Source organism: Hetaerina americana, unplaced genomic scaffold (genome assembly GCF_022747635.1).
Source record: "Hetaerina americana unplaced genomic scaffold, ioHetAmer1.1.p SCAF_5, whole genome shotgun sequence".
NCBI classification, from domain to species: domain Eukaryota; kingdom Metazoa; phylum Arthropoda; class Insecta; order Odonata; family Calopterygidae; genus Hetaerina; species Hetaerina americana.
This window is the reverse complement of record NW_027287095.1, coordinates 83,949,225-83,973,439: the sequence shown is the minus strand read 5'-3', so window position 1 is coordinate 83,973,439 and position 24,215 is coordinate 83,949,225. Positions and strand designations below refer to the sequence as shown.

At 35.4% G+C, this 24,215-nt stretch overlaps 2 protein-coding genes across 3 annotated transcripts in view; both read right to left on the bottom strand.

Annotated features, from left to right (window-relative positions):
• CngB (Cyclic nucleotide-gated ion channel subunit B) overlaps nt 1-18,687 on the bottom strand; it is a 33,240-nt gene extending 14,553 nt beyond the window's left edge. The window contains exons 1-13 of one of the 2 annotated variants that reach the window (XM_071592061.1): nt 18,464-18,687; nt 16,964-17,184; nt 16,541-16,740; nt 14,207-14,293; nt 11,850-12,529; nt 11,034-11,129; nt 8,821-9,008; nt 6,851-6,992; nt 6,585-6,744; nt 5,714-5,895; nt 2,654-2,835; nt 1,236-1,337; nt 52-181 (exon numbers count right to left, since the gene is read on the bottom strand). In XM_071592061.1, coding sequence (XP_071448162.1) covers nt 52-181; nt 1,236-1,337; nt 2,654-2,835; nt 5,714-5,895; nt 6,585-6,744; nt 6,851-6,992; nt 8,821-9,008; nt 11,034-11,129; nt 11,850-12,529; nt 14,207-14,293; nt 16,541-16,740; nt 16,964-17,166 — 2,352 coding nt within the window. In that variant the 5' untranslated portion in view covers nt 17,167-17,184; nt 18,464-18,687. The remainder of the gene's footprint in view (nt 1-51; nt 182-1,235; nt 1,338-2,653; nt 2,836-5,713; nt 5,896-6,584; nt 6,745-6,850; nt 6,993-8,820; nt 9,009-11,033; nt 11,130-11,849; nt 12,530-14,206; nt 14,294-16,540; nt 16,741-16,963; nt 17,185-18,463) is intronic. The other variant, XM_071592062.1, reaches the window with a different exon arrangement.
• Nucleotides 18,688-20,494: 1,807 nt separating this feature from the next.
• On the bottom strand, nt 20,495-23,788 carry LOC139694379 (mitotic checkpoint serine/threonine-protein kinase BUB1-like). Its single transcript, XM_071592889.1, has 4 exons — nt 23,656-23,788; nt 22,470-22,576; nt 22,250-22,373; nt 20,495-20,882 (listed from the first exon to the last, which is right to left on the bottom strand). Exons 1-4 carry the CDS (start codon nt 23,770-23,772, stop codon nt 20,784-20,786), a joined length of 447 nt encoding a protein of 148 aa, XP_071448990.1. The 5' UTR covers nt 23,773-23,788; the 3' UTR covers nt 20,495-20,783.
• Between the last annotated feature and the right edge of the window lie 427 nt (nt 23,789-24,215).

Genomic DNA, 24,215 nt, shown 5'->3' with positions numbered 1-24,215 from the left:
AAATCTTGAAAAAAAAATCAGGAAATCACTTCACAATTTTGAAACACTTACCTGAATCACAGTGTCGATAAGTTTTGGCGTGGGGGGCCGGTTTGGATCTGGTTTAATGATGACCATATCCACTTCCTTCTCTTCCATCTTCATTTTTTTCTCCCTGTCAGCATTCTCACGCATCAACTGACTACAAAAGCAAAACATCCAGTTGCAAGCTAACAGCATCAAACACTTAAAAACATAAATTTCCCCATGACCCACTTAAACACCAGCAGTTGATTTTTTTTTCAAAATCTATGACTGAATATGCAATGCCCTAGGCTTAGAGAATGTGAAATAACTCATTACAGAACCAATTTATCTACATTATTACTTTGTCACACACTTCCATTTTTCATGCTTTCCAAATATTAAAGTGTATCTTATTCCTCTGAATGCAGTCTCCCAGCTTTCCAATCAAAATTTGGAAAAAACGAGGGAGAGGTAACTATGCAGTTGAGGTCAAAAATAAGCAAAAAACATTGATATTGGCAGAAAGCAGTGGCATTGGCACAGAAGGAGAGAAAGGGCAGTCCCTCCAACCTCTTAAGTCTGATCCCCAGAGCTGCTGACTTTCAGCATTTATTGGAGGGGACATTTCTTGGCATAATAGGTGCCATGGATGACGATTACATTATGATTGTGTTGCATCTCACTAACTCTCGCCACTGTTTTATTTCACAATTCATTGATGACAGTAGTATTGTGCATATTTCATCCCTGTTTTCATCCTGAAAAAATTATTTACGGCTAGTGATGTTTCATTTAAACTATGATTTCCTTTGTTTAAACAATCTGTATGAATGTGTCCAGTAATTAGAAAGGCCCCTTTTAACGATTTGGATACATGAATGATGATGCAGTGTCAGTAAGGATTTTTTTAACTTGGGATAGTTCTAGCACGATGTTGATGATGTGGTCCATTTTTTTCATTATTCAATAGCAACAGTTCGATTTTCTTCTCCCTGAAACCATTTCACCCAGGCTATGCCACTGATTAAATATAGCTATTTGTTAAAGCTCTCTCATAATTTCAATGCTTGTTGGATTGCTTTGTTTGTGCTCCATTCCTACCTCAATTCAAATGCTAAGAATGCCATGAGTCCCTGGAGCTCAAGACGGGAAAAATTAACAATAGATAAAACCATATCAAGAGCTATGCCATTCAAAATCACAGCAAAACTAATGCAATGCAGACCAACCTGGCTTTTTCTTTCAGTACTTGTTTGGCCTCTGGATGATGTTCAAGAGCTTCTCTCAGATCTGCCTTACTCAGAACAAACAACGTTGCAAAACCTTTGGACCTGGAAAATATCAAAAAGAGAGATGGTGCTGAATCTGACTCTAAGAGCAAATGAAAATGTGAAAGCATACTCAAAAGCTCATTTCAACACACATGATATTAAAAATGTAGGCATTGTTAGATTTATATTCACAATTATGATTCGATTGAATGAAGTTGGTAATGACTCCAGTAGTCTCTGGAATATATATATATCATATAAATTCTTGCAATATACACAACTTCTTTCTTCACAGATACTGCTATTGAAAAAAAAGGTGTACATCTGACATGAGTTTAAGTCCCTCCCTCTGCCCTTCTTAAAAGTCCACTGTGCAGATCCATCTAGAGGAAGCCCTCTCCAGCCTCCAGGGTCAATACATCACGTGTACTTCATCATTAAATCATTATTATTATAGGTTAAAGTAGGCTTTGGATGGACACAATCTAACAAACCATTCTCTCGTCTCTCCCTCAACTAAACACAACCCAAGATCCTACTCTACATCATGTCCCTCTTCATCTTTGTATACTTCTTTCCTCCCTTCATTTTATCCAACATCTCTATCCTATTCCTGTTTTGTTTTTCTTTGGAATTGTTTTCCTTTTTGAAATGTTGGTGTGGAGAGTAATGGAGAAGGTTCAGTGGACAGAGAGGAAAACAGCTGAGGAAGCACTAGTAATGGCTGTGGTGGAGAGAGAATTGTTCGGAAAAATCAAAAGGAGACAGGAAAAATGGATGCAGAACTTTTTGATTGGCAGTGACATATTGAAGACTGTGAGATAGGGGAGAACGTTAGGCAAGTGTCAGATGTCCTTAAATGGTATAATACCAATATTAATAATAATATTTACATCATACATTATGAGCTGCCATTCAGCATATATCAGGGGGTTTTAGGAGCAAAACTCTTTAACTATCTGACTGTAAAGTGTCCTAAAAAGAATTGTGGGCGACAACAATGTTTTACAGTTAGAATTTGTGGCCTGCTTAACCCTGGTGGCATGACCATGAACTTTGAAAATCCAGAATATATATTCAAAATTTTAGCTTCAAAAAAATTCCTCAAATAATGAATACCAAGAATTCCTTAAGTACATGTTTTAGATGCATTAATTTATATCATTAACTTCTGACCGAATACATGTTAAGGTTTACATGGTAATGTAGGTTTTACTGCTAAACTTTACTGCACTTCTAATGATTACAAGTACTATGATGACATCAGCTCTCACGAGAGAATTTCATCAGCTGAGTGAGTGGCATGAATGATATAAGATTGGCAGCGGATGCTCTTATCAGAGATCCCAAACGACAGTATCAAATGCAATTCGAACCTGACATCAGCCGTCCTCTTGTTCCCCCCACCAATGTCCAGCAGGCTGATCTCTCCAAAGACGGAGCCCTCTGTCAATGTTGCCAGCACCTCAAATCCCTCACCTCCATCCCCTGTCTTCTTGGCACCAACCACTTCAACTATGCCAGCTTTGATTATGTACATTTCCTTGCCCACTTCACCCTGCAAAATGAGAATGACCATGTTCAGTACACTGTCCCAAGGATTTGAAAATAATACATATTTTTAAACTGTTTATTTGCATTTACATTGTTCATTGTGTTTTTGCTCTGTTCATTATAAAATGTCCAGAGTTTAAAATGAAAGCGGACATTTCTTTCTTTTCATACACAAATTCCAATAGTTTATGAGCCCAGAGAAAGCAATAAACAAAACTAATACAGTAAATGGCCGAAGTTGATAAAGGAGGAGGAATTTTATAAAGATAAGCATTAGAATTTGAAATAGCAGTGACACTAGAAGCTCACAATGGTAGGTAAATAGTCTGCGACTCATAAGGATTATCAAATCTGAACATTCAAGATTATGATGATTCTTAAAAGAGAAGGTACATGGAGTCCAAATGATGACAAACCAGAAAACTTTAAGTGGCATTGAAAGGAAATGATGAAATGTCTATTAGTATGGTATCAAACAAAATATGGCATACGAAATCAATGATATGGTATCATGCTATATTGATGATAAAGTCACACTTAATAGCAATTTCTGATTTCATTTCATTTCAACCACACCTGAAAAAAATCACACCCTCCTCCCTATTGAAATTAGATAGGAAATTACTTCTTATTTCTCAGTTTCTAAATTTTTGCATTTACACATTAAGTAAACTTTTAATCGAAAACAACACTTGATTTCTTGTGTTTGCATTGCCTCTAGCTGTTATAGTTTTGGAAGAATACTTCCTATGACCAACCAAAATGTTAGTCGTTGGAAGTACTGAAAGTAAGAAGCAAAAGCTATGAGCACATTACTCATGTATTTTTAGTAGAATGAATTATGGCATTATTGTTGGGGACACTCCAATTTGAACTCAAGGTTGTTCAAAATACAATAGTGGGCTGCAATAATTTTGGTTCATTTTAACAAATACACCAGCAGTGGAGTTATTAATATATCTGAAAGTTCTCATGCTTAACTGCATTTTTATTCACTATGCTATTATGCATGTAAAATAACAGCATTTTATCATTGATATGACATTGCACAAGGATATAGATACCAACAACACTGGAAGAAAGCATTATTTTACAGCTGGGCCCCTCAATCTTTCCTTATTGATCAATAGTCCACCATATGTTGACTGCAAGTTCTATAATCACCTATTAACCGAACTTAAATGTGTTCATCGCAGTCTTCAAAAAGGAACTATAAAAGATTTTATTGTTGATTGCTTTCCAGTATGCAGAAATATTTTTGTGTCATGAATGCTATTTTTTTCCCACCCATGGACTACAATCTTGATATGGTGGAAGGGCTTGTATGTTCCATGACCCCTAGAGCTCTACTGATAGGAACAGTGATAATTACTGCAGGTAGGGTCACCCATGACAGACAGGTCGAAGGTTACAAACCAGACGAAAGGTAATCCACGCAGCGTCTGTTCCTCAGTGAGGCGGCTGGAAAGGCATCTGAACCCATTGAGTGATGGTGTTATGTTAAAAACACTTCCCTGCATTCACCATAAATTCTTTGTTGAAATTAACATCAATTCAAAATACATATGCATAATAAAATAACCAGTCCCTAAATGCAACCAGGTAGGATAATCATTTGTCCACTGTCTCCAAAGAAAATTTTAAAGTAAACCACAGTCTTCACTTCAGACTCATTTGGTCCATCTATTCATGAGGTGGAGATCATCTTGTACTAATCCTTTAAGTGCATTAAGTTCACATGTTTGTAGTATTTTACCAGATAGTTTCCTTGCGACATTTGTCGTTTCCAAGAAATATAAATATCTTGTAAATCAACACAAGTTTTTTTGAGCTCTATAACTCGAATTATTTGACTCCCTGTACAAAATCTTTCACATATATCATCTTAAGGCACACATTTCAGTAATATTAAACCACTCCTCATCCCCATCCACCTTTAAGCTAACAAGGGCCAGCTGGTAGAGTTCAAGGGAATAGCACAGATTTGAAAATAATCTTATCCCAATTCAAACTCTTTCAATTAGCCTTCCACGAATCATTTCTCAAGTTCTTAGACCAAATTTTATCTTCTGACCTACATGGGCATAAACAGATTAACAAATAATCACAAGAATTAATAATAAGAAATAATCACATGCCTTGGGCTGGTGATCATATATTGTGGAGGGTGGGTGCCATGGGAAACATATTTCTACTGTTAAAAATAGATTGGTAAACATGCACTCTTGAAATGTATAGAAAACAACTGAGGTTAATATTTATACATATATTTACAGGGAATCTCAGTTTACACATGATGCTATAGGAATCACACTGAACTCAACATTATGCAAAGGGTGTATGTGATGCCACCTTGAAGAGTGAAAATATTTAGTGATTGAAGATTAAAAACATTGAAGGATACAATGATTTATTTTTAGTTATAACCCCTAGAAATGCTTTGAAAACTTGGGAATCCATCTCAGGGAACATTGATATAATGACAGAACAGAGTACTTGCAGAGAAAGGCCCCCAGTCCATTAAAGAGTGCCATGAAAGAACAGAGATCACCACTTACCATCTTCAAAAAGGAGTATTCCCAGAAAGTCAAAGGTTCAACGCTCAACTCAACAACCCCACTTATTATCAAGGAATGAATTATTCATTTTACTCGTTAGACAAGGAAATTAAGCACTACTACTAACCATCAACTGCTACATAACATGTAAATGCTTATATGTAACTGCTTTTATGTTAAGGGTTAAGACAATAGCAACAAATTAAGAGAGATTAGGGATTTGAATAGGCAGAATCAAGGGTTCATTTTTCATTTGTGTAATTCATGACCAAGACATAACAGGAGGAAAATGTGAATAAAATATATGAAACAACTTCCACTTACTTTTCTGCAAACATAATCTCCAGGTAAATAGAGCACAGGTCGAAGTTTTAGCACCAACTGTCGAAGAAGCTGGTGCCCACAGTGACGGAAAAGGTGGACCTTAGACAAGGAGCCTTCATGGACATCCAGGGCAACATCACCACGAAGTTTCGATGGCAGCCATTCCAAAACCTCTAGCTCATCTGAATGGAGTTGAATGATGAAAAGAGATGAATGATGATTTCAGCAACAATTAGAGCAAATAATATATTTTAAGGGCGGTATAAGCTCAATGAAAATAAATACATTCCCCACTAAAGTAGTCACAGTAAGCACACAGATAGTCTGAATTTGGTTCACCTTAACGTTACAGAAATGAGAACTATGTACTTTCGTATCACACAGAAAATTTCTTAGGTAGCAGAGACAAATACACATTAATGAGTGAAACAAGGAAATTCATGAGTTTGGATGCAATATTTCCTGGGTAAAAACACACAGTTTCTAGTGTAAAGATCTAGAATAATATTGATTTGTAAATAGTAATTCATTTATTGACATTCATTCCATTCTTAAATTACAAAATTAGGATAAAAAACACTTTCTGAGAACAGCACCTAAACATGAGCACCAAATGTCTAATTTCATGTAAGTATATACTTTTCATATTAATGTTAAGTTCCATTCTTCACTGTACTAAAAAGTGGCTTTGATGTGCAGCTGAATTTCCATCTAACATTAACTACACCACAACTTCACTTCATCTTTTAACATGATGGTCATTCATTGTGTGCTATGTATTTCTGAGTGATTATTCTGGTCCTTAAAAGATCAAGACTCCACATATTTTGCCCAAACACAACAAAGATTTAAGTATTGGTCGCTCACTCACCAAGGACCTGCTGGTGTTCCCATGTGTGAGTCAACCATTGGAACACTCTCTTCTGGGTATTCTCTGGTAAGTGAATGCGTCGCATGTAATGGATTGTCTCGTCTAACAAGCGCTGGAACTCTGAACGCGTCTTTGATGCAGTTGCTACAATGTCTTTTATCTGCCGAAAGATAAAAACAGCGAATCAAAGTGAAAATCCATCTCCCTAAAGTTTTCTTCTGATTCAGTTTAGCCCCCTGAGAGGATACCTAATAGATCCACATTACCTGTCCAATAAGCATGGCAAAGATAAATACTCCCGAGAGCCAGCTCCAGGTCATGAACAAGTATTCTGCTTCATTTACTGGCTTTGGATTTTTACCTATTGACGTGGACGTCTTGGTGGCAAAGTAAAAGCAACGGATGTACCTGAAAAACATCAAATAAGATGGTTTAAATCTTGAACTAAATAAGACAAATTCACATCCTATTGAACATAATGCTGGATTTCATCATGAAATCAAGCAAACCGCTGTTGCTAAAAAAACCAAATTAAGAACTCATTACTTCAGACCCCTGATCAGTGGTTTAATGGTAAGATATGAAATCCTTGGGAAAGAAATAAATTTAGAGTGAACTGGGAAAACTCATGGGCAGTTACTCACACTACATATTACATGAATGTCCTGACTTTGTCCCAACCTTGACATTTTGATGTTGTAACCAATTGCATCTGCTAGTTTAAGTTTAAATCTCAAAGCATTAACTACTGCCTAGTACAAAGTGATTAGGTACTCCAAGAATTGACGAGAAATTAAGGAATATCCTAGGTATCTTAAATATGGAGATAAAATATAGCAAATCAGTATTTGAGCTTCTATGAAATAGAATAACTGAATGAAAATAATTACCAATAATAATTTTTCAAAGAAAATGGCCATCACAATTAGCAGAATAATTCAAGAATGATCTTATTGCAGCCAGAAAAATTATGAATCAGGGCAAATTCAAAGAATTTCCTGTCTATTATAATTCAGAAAAATTAAATATCTATATATATTCAAAACTTCAAAAAATTTAAGATTACCTAAAGTTTCATTTTGTATCTAATTTCATAATTTAAAGAGTCATAAAATTAATATGTCTCTGCCTATTGTGAAGGCCTTGGTGAATTAGAATTTGTTAGCCCAGTACCTTGCTTATTACAACTTTTCTATAATTCACAAGTTTTCAAGCCATAAAAAACCATACTGTATACCAAAGTTATCACTGGCCTTTCCTACCCTGTCATCAATGCCCTCCTTGGGAAAGCATCTTCACCAAACACATTTTTTTCTTCTGTTGTCCCAACTACTTTGACAATTTTGGTCCAAAAACAACCAGGATAGGTAAACTGTTTCTCCACCTCTAGTTTAGTATCTCCTATTATAGCGTCACCTTTCTTTTTTTATTGAACTTTACTCTTTCTTGTAAACCACATAATCTTTGTCTTGTTTGCATTGATTTTAATCCCTCATCCATCACACTGATTTTCCAATGCACTCACAGCAATGCTGGCAACCCCTTGGCTGACTGACAAACTTAAACTTGAAAATCCAAAAACTGATTTTATATATTGCCCAGCAACTTTCATTCCTATCTCCAGTTCTTCCCATACTTCTTTCACCATTTCCTCCACATATATGCCGTAAAGCATGGGTGATAATGGACATTCTTGTCTCACCCCTCTCCCTAATACTGCCCATGCCAACTCTCCATCCCACATTTGTCACTGAGCAGTCAGTGTAAGACATGCACAGGTTAGGAAAAAGCCTCCTATGAACTCCCATTTTCTGCAATGAATTCTAAGTATTTAATGATAATAGTATTTCCATATGTACGATTTTGCACCAATTTTTACGACCAAAAGCTTTTTACGCAAAAAAAATTACTTTCACAAGTACTGCGTACCTAGTAAAAAATGATGCTCTCATTAAAATGTCCCAAAAACATTTTCAAAGTGGTGATTACTAAATTGTTATAACAGCATTTAGTGAAAAAAATGCCCCATCACTTCATTTAAACTTCAGGACCAACATATTTTTATTGAAACTCTATCATGTGATGTTGGGAATATGATATTACTATTAATGTTAGCACTGTGATACATCCCTAGTTTAACATAGATGAGACATTGTCTAAATGGCAGTTTTAACATTTAAACAGCCTCTATATGAGGGCATCGATACAGGTGAGTATCATTCAAGCGAACACTTACGCATTTCCCTTGCCAGAGAAGACCCAACCATTGGAAGCAATTCCTTCCCACGTCGAGAACAAATAGTAAAAGCATGCATGCAAATGGACCAGGTAGAGCATTGAAGCCACAGTCCGGGCAATCCGAACCACATGCGGAGATGCCAGTGCCACATCCAGCTTCTCGCACATATCCCTAAATGATCCGGCCTGAGAAAGGAAATCAACAAAGACATCCATGATTAGTCCTTATTCATGTATTAACATTAATATCGAGCAACAAGGACTTCACTCTTAAATCCTAGACTCCAATGAAATTCATGAACTTAAATGTATATTATAGTATGTGGTCCATAACTTTATTTTCATTTCATAATTTGGCAGCCATCAGAAATTATGCAAGATACATAGTTATCTAATGACAGCTCACTATTCATATTTAAGTATGCACCGAGCTGACTTTGTGTGCATGCTTTTATCTAAAATATTTTAACTGAGGCTATTATCTAAGAAACAAAATAAAAAGGTAAAATGCTCAAATACATAAATGATGGGTATGTTTTAATACAGAGAACAAAATTATCATTTTTTCAATTATTAGGCCCTCATGGTGTAAAAACGGTACAAAATATAGTACAGCTCAATACAAATTAAATTTGTTTTCTGCATTTTCACACTATGATAAATAGCCCTTAGACGTGAGAATTCCTCAGAGTAAAGATCATTCATCTGGACCAGAATTTGAACCCAGATTCCAAAACCTATTGCCAGCCAGGGCTGTAAAATGATGAGATTAAAAACAAATCAGATTCATAATCTGAACTTTTAAATTGGATTTTTTTTCTTTTGATTATGCCTGATAATTTGGATAATCATCATACATAGGTGGTCTGAAAAGTTTCCAACCTAACAAAGATACAAGACATTTTTTCTGATATTTTCTGAAATTTCTGAGGTCGGAAACTTTTCAGACGACCCACGTGTACATGTATTTTACCTCTTGCAGTCTTGACTATTTCATAATCAGATTAAATAAATTTCTTTCCAAGTACATAATCAGCTACAAATACATATCGGCCACATAAATAATTATTTACAAAATTATTTTCTCATAGATTTTGTCATTACACTACACAATGTATTCCATACATGATAGAGCATAAATATATGTACCCTTAGAGCCCCTGTACTCAGTCTCTCAATTACTTGTTGCCAGACAAGATTATTTGATGAAATAAAGGCAGCAAATATGCACAGGAGTTGAATCATACATGACTTAACTACCATAAATGCCCAAATTCAATATTTGGAGAAGCCACAAGCTTGCTTGACAACTGAGTGAACTCAAGTATTTCAAATAAATCATGCACATCAACATAATGGCATTACAATTTAGAAGTTTCTGGCATGTATTTTCAGTACCAAAATATATTATTATGCTGAGAAAGAACTCGTGAACTAGTTGTATTTATGTAACTAATATTGAGAATACTCAACAGATTCTTGGGAAGGATGATGAAATTTCATCGGTATTACTCATAGAATATTTTATTCGACAACTACTCCGGCGCATTTAAGAGGAGAAATATACAGGAAACGCGTCCAACAAAAAAATTAAATATAACTGAACTCAATTATATCTACCAAGTTACATGACTTCTTAACATTTGAATGACCCTTTTTTTTCTTTTGCCTATCAATGGCTAATTATGATAGGCCAGTAATTTTAATAGTATGAGGCAATAAATGTATAATGTATCCATATAATTTAATAAGCATTTATTGTTTGAAACATTATAGCGAGAAATTGCATCAGAGCAGAATTCTACTGCTTCCTCAGTAAAAAGATGATACATGTACCTATATTTCTAATTGTATTTTAATTGGAGTTCTTCTTAAATACTTCTTGTCTTTCTTCCGTACTTATATCAAAAAGCAATCAGATTATGAAATTTCATTTTTACTACAAAAATGTAATTTATTCATTAATTATGACAATTCAATTTAAAAAGTAAACAATTATGTATTATGTCTTTAAGGCAATATTTACAGCCTTGCCAGTAGACTACTTATGATGATGCCAATGAAATGCAATGATGACAGCATGACCAAAGTATGTGCACTGTACTTTGTAGCATTGCTGCGTGCATGAGTGATTGCTTGTGGTCCCCTGCTCTCTGTCACGGAGAATTCCTATTTTTCCTTTCATGGTAAAGCACATGAAGAGGAACTTACCTTTAAAAAGCGTGGAAGTCTTAAGTAAGCATGATCCTTTCCACCATCAACAAAGTAGAATATTATGTCCAGTGGCAACAGTGCGATGATGTCCAGCTGAAATAAGGAATAGGTAGTCATGAAAAAAATGCATCATCCATTCATAAACAGCATTGTGCAATATAGTCCATGAAATCATTTCAATGATAATGCATTATTAAATATTTAATGATTGCATTTCACAAAAATTAAAAGTCCACATACAAATTGTCCATGGTAGAGCAATACAGATGAATTTTTTTAAAAATTGGAATTGCTGGAGTCAGTATTTTAAACTGTTTCCAATTAATTCAAAGAAATGTGGGATATGTCATGAACGTTAATTAAATGGACTAATCCACTGATGTGCATCAAAATATAGAAATTTCTGTGCACAAATGATTTTCCTTGACTGAGACTAGAATGTCCATTCTTCATTTCTGATTAAATATATGGTAGTTCATCACATCTTGTCCCTTTAAAGCCCCTAGACATTCACAGTATAAGAGGATGCATTAGTGGTTTAATTGGTTGAAGTACTCAAATAGAAATTGCGGAGATACAGGTTCAAATTCTTATTGCATGATCAATTTTTGACCCAGAGAGAGTTCTATACAAATTCAGAAGTAAGGTTTTCATTGAGTATAGAAGGCAAGGTATTTCCCAAATTACTTGTTAATTATTTTGATAAAAGAAAACAAGCTACTTGGAAGGAAATTTGCACTTACTCCACATGATAAAAGAAATCATCCTTTATATGATATTGCCTTAAGTTTTAGCATCAAGAATGTCATATACCTTGGATCGTCTCCCCTTTGTGTAAGACTGGACGGTAGTGGTCATTTCCTGAGCCCAGATGCCATGTTCCGTGAGGAAAGAGACCCGCGGTTGGACAAAGATGACATCAAGTAGGTAAACCATATCAGCAAATACATCCAGTGTGAGCCAGGTTGGGGTCATCATATTCACGTTGAGTTCATCTTTGGAGGAGTCATTCAGAGGTGCATCGGGAGGAGATATGGCTGTTGGGACAGTGGACGGAGCATCAGAATGAGTCATAGTCTTTGTTGTTGGCAGTCCTCCTTTGTCAGCAACCTTCTTTGTCAAGTTCTTAGAATCGGTCAATACAAAAGGTGATCCCTTTTGTGTTGAATGAGAAGCTGACTGAGCATTGGAAACTTCCACCAGGGTTCCTTCATGATTCACTTGATGACCAAGATCAGAATTGGCTGTGGTTGACATTTTGCTGGTGGAATCCTGCGCTTTTGTCCTAGGTTCCGTGAAAATGCCAGTTGTGGTCACAGGAGGAGGAGGCTCCAGTGGATCAACAGGAGAAGGGTAATTCATGGCACTCCACCGCAGATTGGGATCCCAAAAGGTCAACGTGTGCTTTGGGAATGATGAGCGAAGTGGGATGGCCCAGCAGTTATACGCAAAACACAGTGATACCAAAACTAGCCAACAGAGGTAGGCTCTACCTGGATTTTTGAGAAAAAAAATGTCATACAATATACAAAATTGGAAGTTTGCTTGTTTGCCCCATATGCAAATCTAAAGCTTTCTATTTAAAACCACCAAATCAGGTATATTATTTCATGGTAATCTAATTTTGACAATAGAGAGTTTTTGGCAGGGGTTACAGCCAAGGGTCAAGGTCTAAATCCCTAAGATGCCTCCTCCATACAATAATTCCCTTAAAACTGGTGCGAACTTATGATGCTGAGGACCCAAGATCCAAACGACTTAGCACTGCAATTGCATTAAGAAATTAAAAAGACTGAGTGGTACGACCAGGCTTAAAATCAAGAAATTGTTCACATCTGTGAGCATACATGTTCTGATAGGCTATGTAAATAGGGAGGAAGTCTTAATACAAAGGATTTCACTGATTCCAACATATCTGGAATTTGACTCCAATGGCAATCGGCCAGATGAATTCCAATTCCAAAATTCATCCTGCCACCAACAAAGTACAAGCCCAGTCATTGGTAGTGGTTGGCATTAAGTTGAAGGAACACTGCCTTTCAAACAGAGTACTGCTCATGCACAGAGCACTGCTCTGCTGGCAACCCCAGTATTTAATTCCCTAATTGAATTACATTGACTGGAGCATATTAGAGGAACATCTTTTTAATGCATAAACTTAAGCATGTTGAGGGTGATCATTCTCTGAATGGTCATATTTACCCGGAAAATGCTATATACCCCTGATAATCATTGATAAAAAAAATAAAGCAAAATTTGCATTAGTATCCCGCTGAAATTTTAAGAGACAGGACAAAACCGATATGCATATACACAATAAAATTAACTCATATGCATGTCATGGTAAGAGGCATTAAGCAGACTATATTATGTCCATTAAGTACCACCAACATGTCTACATGAGCACACCCAAAGGAAATTACTACGCAGGGTCTGTACGATTCTCCATTTACAAGTTTCCTAGAGTTTCCTCTTTCTTTTTTTTACCATAGTATAGCAATAAATGGCAATATTGGTTGTATGTAAATTAAAATAATCTAATAGAAAAGTTAATTCTTTGTTATTGAAAATATTTTCTACATTAAATGAGACAGAACTAAAGTTTTAAAAAATGGTAGTTACAATGCTGCAGCTGTGCAAATCCCCTCTTGTTTTTAAAAATTTTGAACACAGCCTGAAAGGTAGCCAGAACTGATATATGTGCATAGCCAGGAAAACCTAACAACATGTTTCTCTTTTGAATAGTTGAAATGACCTTGGTAAACATTACAGCAATGATACATATTTGGGGAAATGTTCCTCAGCATCTCAAAAAATCACAGCCTTCTCCATAAATTTCACTCAATATGTGTATTTCCCATTATACACATAAGTTTAAAAGTTTTATGCATGCCTGGGTGTATTACATTATCTGTGTTTGTAAAAATAAACTGACAACCTACCATTGGCAACAAAATTGGTTTGTTTCAAGAATCAATCACTTCATGAAGAATAATTACTGCAAATGAATTTTGGATGAATCCAAATGATTAGTAATTGGATTCGATCTAGAGATTGAGTGATTAATTGACACACTGGTCAGAAAAAAGAAGTTTTTCATGCTTATGCAACAGGGTGGGACACCAGGTATTTCGATAAATTTCTGTTTTGTGTGCCTTTGTCAGACTTACTTTGAGGATCCAGAGTTTTCGTACATGTCATGCAGTCAATGCATGTGGTTTCACCAACTGGATGAGCAGACCCAGTCCTCTTTGCCCCTAGAGAAACAGAAATTAATTAGTGTCAACTATAATTCTATTATTAGTATTAGAATTTGATGGTCTATCATTTAAGATTGATTTTGGATGGACACAACATAAGACCCTTGAATTTCTTAGCTTCAACAACCCAGGCACTATCTGACACGATTCAATAAACTCTACTTCAATTCTGCATACAGTCAACCTCCATTTACTCCAGATTTCAAAATACTTTGCACCCATCTTTCTTGCAGCCTTTGGGCATCTCCCAACAATCTTCTCTCCTCCCATGCGTAGCCCTTCCTCATTGTTTTTCCTTTTAGTCCATTTCACCTTTTCAATCAATCTTCCATGCCTATATTCCAAAAGCCTCCAATCAATGCCATCTTGCTTCAGTGACCTTGTTCCCAAACTGTAGAAAGCCATGCCCCATATCAAATTTTTCACTATTCTTTTCTAAGCATCCCCATCATCAACTCCCTCTGAGTGAAAGTTTCTTTGTCTAATGCAATTCTCAACGTCCCTCCCACTTTTGATCATCTTGGTGCAAATCACTTCCAACATAGGTGAACTATTCTACCTGCTATAGTTTTAGCCCTCCAATTTCAACATTTAACATAGCCTTCTGCCTTCTCAAAAAGCTCATAGCCTTGACTGAGTTATTTGGACATGATAAAAAAACAATGCCATTCACTTGCATTGCTCTAACATAAAATTATTTACTAGTTCTATTTTGCTGTAAAAATACTCCAAATGATTCCAGAATTCAGATTGCAAATTCTATCAATTTGAAGATGCATATAAATGGAAATTGTGTGGAAGCAATTGCTTAATTTTCCAGTGCATTCTGAAATATATTCAAACATGCTACTATCCAGTAGTATTTAGTCTCACCAATATTCATTATAAACCATAAGATTTCTTCGCGGCATAGCTCCAAGCAATCCCATTCTTGACAATCCTCTTAAATGTCATCATAACTCTTTCATTTCTGTCTTTACTAAACTGTTACACCTCAGTATGGGTTTGAAGTTTCCTTCTTCTTCTTTCAAAATTCTTCAGCATAGTCACTCAGTTTGACAAAAATTGACACTTCTCCAGACATACACAGAAAATTTCTAGATCTTTTTTTTTTCAAGTTTCCCACAAAAACGAATATTGATAATTTTTTTATGAATGTCCAGTCAATAGTATACCAGCTTTGACCTTAAATTATGCATTAAATAAAAAGAATATTTGCAATTCCATCCACCGTCATACATTATCATGTTTTGCTTTCCAAGATTGAATCAGTTGGTCTGGACTAAGGCATAGGAACTGATTTTTCACTTCTTCAGAAGAAGAACTTCATTAATTTATTCTGATGCCAGGATTACATTTTTGCCGATACTACCAGGGGTGAGGGCCATCTAGATGAGTTGTCACATGTCCTTTAATAGTTAACCTTTTGAAACTACTAGATGATTTGTTGATCAAGGCACTGAATTTGGCATACACTTGTCGATAGTGAAATCAAACATGTGCACTCCTCTCTATGTATCATCAGTTTTTATGTAAATGGTAAAAATTTCCTGAATTTTCCTTAACTTTTCCAGTTCAAAAGAATTCATTGACCTTTCAGGGATTTTCATAATTCTCCAGGCCAATAGATACTCTCATTTTCTCAATGTTTCTCTTCTCAACCACACTTGGCAATACTTTTCCATTTGCTACTCTGTCTATTAATTTTATTTTCTTCATTCTCCCATAGCACTATCTTTCCATAACTTCTGAATATTCTATTCTTCTAGGTGGCAGAAGCTGTGCTTCCTACACATTCACCTTGAGTTATGCTCAATTAGACAGGGGTATGATGTTGTTCATGTACAGAGACCATCATTTGAATGGCTCCATGAATTTGAAGAGCTGTTTATCCATTCCCTCATCATTTAAAGTGAATCCAATATAGTAGTTTGAATCAATTGTAGTGTCAAAATTTTTAAAACCTGTTCTTCACATTCCTCCCTCCAGCACTTTCCTCTGTTAAGCCAAGATTAGAACCTACCTAACTCTTTCTATTGAATAATATTAAGTGTCATTGCTTATGAAATGTTTGCATTAATATAAATTATTGGTTTCCATTCATTTCAAATCACTTAAAAATAAAACAAATGAACTAATCAATGTCCTAAATTGAGTTTATGAAAAGAGGAACACGTAAGTCGAGCGATCGCATTCAATCAGTAGAACTCTGTTCAGGGTTTGGAAGCCAATAATGAAACTCACTTAGGTTCTGAGAGCTGACTGCATTTGACGAGCTGATTGATGTAGAAGACTGTGTGGGTGTTGGTGGCCTTTGCAATTTCGAGAGAAACAATTGTGCTCGTGCTGAAAATGCTCCGACCAAATGAGTCATACGAGTTTGGATTAAATGGTGGTGAGCATGCAAGTCACATGGGACTTGAGAGCCCAACTCCTTTGGTGACCTAAAAAAAGAATCAGTGAAATAAATAAGGGAGAAATACCTGATAATGCTGCGTAATAATGCCACATTGGAAAATACTTAATAGACACAATAAATCACAAGTTGGTGCAAACATTATACTTCAAAAAAGCATCAAGAAGTAAAAAAGGAGTGTAGTACATAGTTGATGTTTGCATACATGTAACAATTTTCATTCATAGATTTGAGTAGTTTAAATAACATACAACAGCACTCCATTTTGTTCCGGTGCCTGCGGTATTTGCAGGGTTGAAAATGCAGTTTGTTTTTGAAGCATTTTCATCTTTTGGTTGTATACATCGGCAGAGTTATTATACACATTGGCAGCATTATGTTCTCCATCCTGAACAATGTTTCTCTCATTCATTCCTTGATGATTTATCAATTCCATGTTTTCAGGAAAAATCATTTTCAAATGCGGTCAGATCTATGGAAAAATTGGATTATATATTTAAATGAAAGCGAATCACAACATTATTTACAGTTTATAGCCCATCCAAGAGAAGCTGGGCAATACTTAGTAGTCTATTGAACAAGCAGGTAGGTCTAGTCCATGTAAGATAATGATATGGAGTTCATTTACATATCCAGATAATAAATATGTGAAGACAGTAATCCAGAGGGGAAAGAATGTAGGGAATCAGGAGATTAATAGGTAAGAGGGTGATTTCCACTAATTCACGAGCAAGACAGCTTTATATCAATAAAATGCCTATACATCTATGATGACCTTTTTTCTTTTAGATGTGGTAAGGAATAAGGTCACACAAATGAGTGGGAGGGGAAGGCTAACTGAAAGAGTGCATGCATGGTCATGCCATCTCCAAACATAGGGCCAGCCAGTAGATTTTCTTAGTCATGGGCCATGCCCATGGACCTAAGTCAGAAAACTGTGTTATATACTACCAGAGAAATGTTTCCCTTGTGTGAAGCATTCAATCATTTGAATATAATAATTTGATGGCAGAAAAGCTTCATAATAGCTTAATGATTGCATTAATAAGAGTAAATCAGATGAATGGAATATTGTACCATTTTTCACAAGACCGAATAAATGGCATAATTCAAAAAAAGGGATGACCAAAGAATCTGTGGTATAAGAGTTTGAACCTTATAACTTCCTATCATTGAATAATTCGAAAAGATAGCAAAGTTAGCATGGTTGAATAATGTATTAAATCTTACAAGGGAGGCCTGTGAAGCATGACATTTTCAGAAATATGTTATTCTAATACAATATCGATAATGAATAGTAATGGTGACGTTATAGCTATAATTCCATTTTATTTGCCCAGAGGATAGAAACCTCCTGACAATTGACGACATGCAATAAAAGGTTGTCATTGATCCTAATAAAATAATTTCACCCGCTTCCCACACTGCCTATTCATCACAATTTACCCTAAATCCAAATATACTTTTCCAATAACTTCTCTGGTAAGGTAAGGCAAATTTAATCTTTAACGTATTTGTATACTAAACTGGGGGAGATCTTTGATCAATGCCATTTCAATCATAGCAATAATTCATTTTAAACTAGGTCACTCCTGACATATCCACTGGATACTTTAGACCAATAATTTTATTCTTCACATAGGACATATTCAACAAGTCGCCCGAATTCGTACTCGCGCCATATTGCATTACAGCGATTTTAAACCGAAAAGTGCCAACTAAACTTAGAATTATAGCAAAGGCGTACTTACAGTTTATTTCAGTTGTTGGGCATCACATGCTGTCTTATGTATCACGCTCGACAACTCTTTTCCTGTCGAAGGTGCTCATCGATCTCAATGTAGCATGTTCGGCGACAAAGATCAATATTCGCGGTCGGTGATTACGAAATAAAATGTCGTAACACGATGCTACCATTAGTACGATTGCCCGGAGGGCGGTATTCGAACCGATTTCACGGAAGAACTTCGCTGACTATTTCATCAACAAGAGATATACATTCCACGCATGCCCGCTCCAAGCATTTACGTGCCTACCAATGATTTCAGAAAATCCGATCGCCACTTAAGAAATAGGAAACATGATTGGTACCTGCTTTTACGTTTGTGAAATATAATGAATAACCCAAGAAAATTTCTGGGACCAACTTGCAGAATCCTAGGAACATTTTTCAATGGATTAAGTGGATACATTTACAAACATTCTCTATGTCATACTCTTGTGTTCTATTGTAAGAATTGGCAAATTTTCCTTCCGGATTGCACAAATAGTGTTGAAGTCATTTAAATGCTAGTTATAGGGCCAGTATTAAGAGTTATTTCCAACACTACTCGTTCGACTCAAATTGTCATTTCAGATGATTCATCGTTTTAAAACGAAATGTTAACTTGTAACCGACTGTAGTGACAATGAACTTACCAACAACGGAGCTACACATAATGTAGTCAATAGCTTCAATAATATTAGTTTCGAGACAAAATGTCTGCATCTTTCATCAAAACTTCTGCATCTCGTATCGTTGTATCACTACCATACCTATGAAGCTAGGTTTTTGAGGGTCACATTCTTAATGTGTGGTTTTCTGCTTAACAAGCTCTTTGCCCTAAATAATTTTCTCTTTCAGCCCTTCAAAATTTTTACTAGCCTTATTGGCGTCTACAAAAATATGTTCTCTCTTCCATCCACACGACATCCTCTAATGTATTCTATTTTCAAACAAAGCCGATTTTTGCTAAAAAAACAAAAAATTATATTATTAATCCATGCCAGGTAGGCAAACAGTAACAGTTTCTAATGCGATTTTCATATGTCGCAGTGACATCCTACCAAATACGTTAGATAGGTATGCATTTTATGTACTACCAGCTTAAGAGCAAATGGAAGCATTCTTCTTAACTAATGGGGAATACTTAGCATAACTCAACATCTGCAACTACTCACACTTTTTTTATGAGAGGTAATAAACTGAATCAATAAGATTAACTGCTCAACCACTAGATTTATAGAGGAACATTTTGGTGAAGGACTAAAAACATAGATTTGGAGATTAATTAAACAATAGTTTTGGTAAATGCATAGGAAAATACTATCAAAGATTGATTATAGGTGGAATCATTCAGTCATGCTTTTTTATTGTTTATAACTGAAGTGATGAAGAATGGAAATAACAGTGACGATTCATGTATCATATACAATCAATACCATGGCTACCTTTAAAGCATTTCAACTTTTATCTGCTCAGCTCATCTCCAGTGAAATTGGACAGGATGAAAGATATTTCAATTGTGATTGGAAAGACTTCTAGACAGTTTTTTACAATTTATTATCACAATATTTAATGCGGTTGGTCCTCACTACATGGTTGTATAGGAGTTTGGTAATAATGTATATGTTGTTCAGTTTTTGTTTTGACAATGGGAGACAACTTAACAGTGACATAAAATTACAAATATGGGGGAGTCATTGCGGTGATTAATTAGATTAAAATTATTGCAATCGTAAAAATTATTTATTCACATATATGTACATTTGGATTCATACTTCATAAGCTTGAAAAAACAATAATCACAATAACATTTTTCAGCCAATGTGATACTTAAAATATAAAAAAAGGCAGTATAAAAACGAGGTATACTCAGTACTGAGATTCATATTTCCTTAATGAAAACGTTAATAAAAATCCAAGAAAACTATCACTAACTTTAAAACCTAAAAAATCTATATGGAGTCACTGAAGGAAACTCCCTTGAAACTTGTCATGGCCACTTTTGTACAATGCCCTTTGTCAGAGTAAAAAAAATTCTATCAAAATTTAATATAAAAAATTGGTCACTTAATGATTTAAAGACAAGCTGAAATCCACTTAAAGAGATTCTTTCTCCATGACCGCCCCCAAAACAGCCACATTCTCCAGCAGCAATGTTCCTTGCATTCAGCTGAACAGCAAAGGAATGTAAGTCTTCAGTCCACAATAACTTACAAATGTTCAGGGTTTCAACTGTTTTATCAAACTGTGAAAAATTGGATTTCGCTAAAAATAAAATTACAACTCAAAAATGGGAACTATTCATGTTAAACGTATTTGAAAGCTCTTATTTTACTGCTTTCCCTTCTGTGCTTTTCTTCCAGCATTGTCCGCATGTTGGCAATGGCAGAAACAAACTCATCCACCTGAAAGAAAGAGATTCCATCCTTGAAAATCCCCAAAAAAAAGATTCATTGCGGGATATAATGGCCATAGCTATACTAAGCATGTGCGTGTGTGTCAGATATTAATAAAATCATCCAACAAGATGGCCACACAAATGACATGTAAATTTAAGTACAAATTCATCAGCCTAAATGTTAAGAAATTCAGGATGTATCATGCAATATATAGCATTCTCAAAACGAAGACACACACTGCTTGGAATTTTTCCATACAATCTAGGGTATCATGAAAATGACAATTACTTGTTGAAACCTGATATTGCCATGATATGATGGTGAGTAATGAGATTGAAATGCCTTCCAAAAATAATAATAATTTCAACATCTTTTACCAAGCTAATCTCTCTCCTTCAATTTCCCAGTCATTACTGGGAAATAGAAGGGGAAGTTCAGGAATTCTATACAGATGATATTCGAATTAGCCATTGATTCATATGGACTGGAGTATTCACATATCGTGGCTTCAAGCATAAGTTTCTTTTACTGGAGGCACATAGCATTTCTGAATCATTGATGGCAATTACTGGCTTAATGTGCAATGTAAACCAGTTTCAACCAGAAACCACACCCCAATCCTTTTCTTCCCCATACCAAACTCAATTCTCTCCCTATTTTTCCATTGACAGCTACAGTAAATCAATCTAAGAACTTAAAATCAATACAAATTTGTTTCCCTACCAATCAAATCAAGGCTAATCGAACTCAATAGCTTGAAACTTTTTGGCCATTTGCACACGATATATTAGAAAACACTGTATACTATCATGATAATCATTAATCCACATCAATAACTAGAAATGACCATTGCTTATGAACTGTATCACAATGAATTAGGAATTACTTTGCAAAGCGAAATTGACAGCAGCAGCAGAAAATAAGACTGCCAAAGACTGAACCAGTTAGAACATGGAGTTTGAAAGTTAGGACAATGTCGGGGACAGGGAAGGCAGAACAAAATCAAGTGAGGGATGGAGATAGGAAATATAAAAATTTAGGGAATTTGTTAAAAAGAATAACACTACCCACTGAAAACAGAGAAAAACATGATCAGTGTCAAAGATTAAGCATGGAAACATACTAAGGAGTGATCAGGCATTTCAAAAGCATGGTTCCACAAGATTAGCCCTAATCAATTTGTTACATTTAATGTTACATAATATATGTACTTAATAATAATATAGTATTTAAAAAGTATAATAATTCAGACAAAAAAGTTATTAAATTGGAAAATGTAGCATGAAGCATCCCTCATTCGTAATGAGTTGTCAAGAGCAAATTAAACATGGATTGATCATTAATCTATTAATTTCTACATATATAAGTGTTACCTCAAATGTAAACATAAATTCCTGAAGTTTTGCCTGAATTGACTGCAGATCTGGTATGAAGTCACATGAGGGCACATTCAACAAGGAATGGAACAAGTTATTCCAAATGCCAGAATTGAAGTGACTGAAAAGAATCAACAATTTTTAGTTATTTCAAAGCAATTATAAATGAAAAAAATTAAAATCACTGGGCACACACTGTAAAATCAGTTCTGCTAACCTAGGTAGTTTCCGATTGATGTTCCAAATTCCATTCTGGCAGGATATGTCCATGTATTCACCAAATATCATGCAGTGCATGGTGAATGCTATTCCATATAAATCAATCTGAAAATGAATATAATCTTAAGCATTATATCCAAAAGCAGGAGAAGGTTTCATGCCCTGCCATATGCACACATGCGTGAAGAAACGAAATGTTTCTGCATGTACACCGCAATCGGGCCATGGAAATTCTATGAAAGTTGCCACTGAACATTAATTCCATTCCTTCAGACACATCCATCAATACATTTACCGCAGATACTCATGTACAAATAAAGGAGCAAATTAACATCACACCAATATCCAGGTGACATACAATTTTGCGACATGTTACAGAATCTGAAAATGTATTGATCCTTGCTTCAAAGAATTATATGTATTTAACATTGTTAAGGTTTTGATATAACTCAAATTGTAGAGGAGAAAAACAGCAAAGTACGCTGCATAAAATCAGTCACCTGCTTCTCCCATTAAGCCCATGAGTTCATCATTATAAACTATGGGCAGTTCGTGAAGTGTGAAAAGTCTGAAAAAATATTTTATTTAACATTGAAAGTTTCATTATTCCATATAGCCACAAACTAAAAAAAAAATAACAGCACACAGCACTAATAGAATGAATAAACTTGTAACTGTTTAATAGTGTCTATCGTAGAGAAGTCTCCACAACTGTCAGCATGTTCTCTGGGTTTCCACATCAAATGTGTATTTGAGCATCAATTTTAAATTTAAGGAACAATTTTTGAGAATCCAAATGCAGCCAAAGCGTAAAAAGTTATGCATTGGAATCTTAATATCTTTTCGAAAACTACCATCTTATTGCTTGATAATTTAGTCATAAGAGGTTTGAACATTATTTGTAGAAATTTCATATTTCACCACCTCCTCTTACAGCTTAAGTTTTCTACTTGTCTCTTAAGACCAATGCGTATCATTCTATGTTGTTAAATATACTCTACTGGCCTTGATAACATTGGTATTACTTAAATTCTCCCTTGGATGAATTATATTTGGAAACTAAACATGATAATACCTTTACCCAGACATTACAGAAACAGACTCAATGGAACCATAGCAAATAATAAATGGGCGACAAAAAATATTAATGGTGATACGTTCGTGTACGAAATGACATATCCTACCTGATATGTCCAAGGTCTTCCATTTTGAATTTCAATGCACTGGCATTGATCTTCAGAAGTTGTGGATGTGAAGCATACATTCCTTGGGAATAGGTTCATATCAATGCACTTGCCCATGTTTATCAGCTGCAACACAGGCAGCAGGCTTTTAAACTGTTCTTCCTTCCAAGAGGATGATGCCACGTTGGGCCTGAAACAACAATTATACACTCAACGTCTGAATTGCATTCACAGTTAAAAAATATCGTCCATCAGATTTCACCGCTTCAATGTGGAAACTTACACATCACCGACTAGAAAGTTTTCAGGCCTGATTGATCCATGAATTACATTGCAGCCGTGCAAGTGCCTCACCGAATTCACTAGGTCAACAGTGAAGAACAACGCAAGGACTTCTGGGAACACAACACGTCGTGTCTGTAAAGTAGGCCATATCACACATTAGTGAGTGGATATATTCCAACACAATCCAATCAACCATCCAAAAAGCCATTGGCTAGAATTTCCCATTTCTCATTCATAATAATGTACTTACCTTGTACATGTTCAGTAGATCTAAA

Bases quoted from the DNA above. Each gene is read 5' to 3' on its own strand.
- LOC139694379 (XM_071592889.1), bottom strand. From the start codon at position 23,772: ATGGGCAAGTGCATTGATATGAACCTATTCCCAAGGAATGTATGCTTC. The intron at 22,577-23,655 runs GTAGGATATGTC...ATTCATTTTCAG, and splicing joins GAAGACCTTGGACATATCAG to ATTGATTTATATGGAATAGC. The intron at 20,883-22,249 runs GTAACACTTATA...TCTTTCTTTCAG, and splicing joins AATTTATGTTTACATTTGAG to GTGGATGAGTTTGTTTCTGC.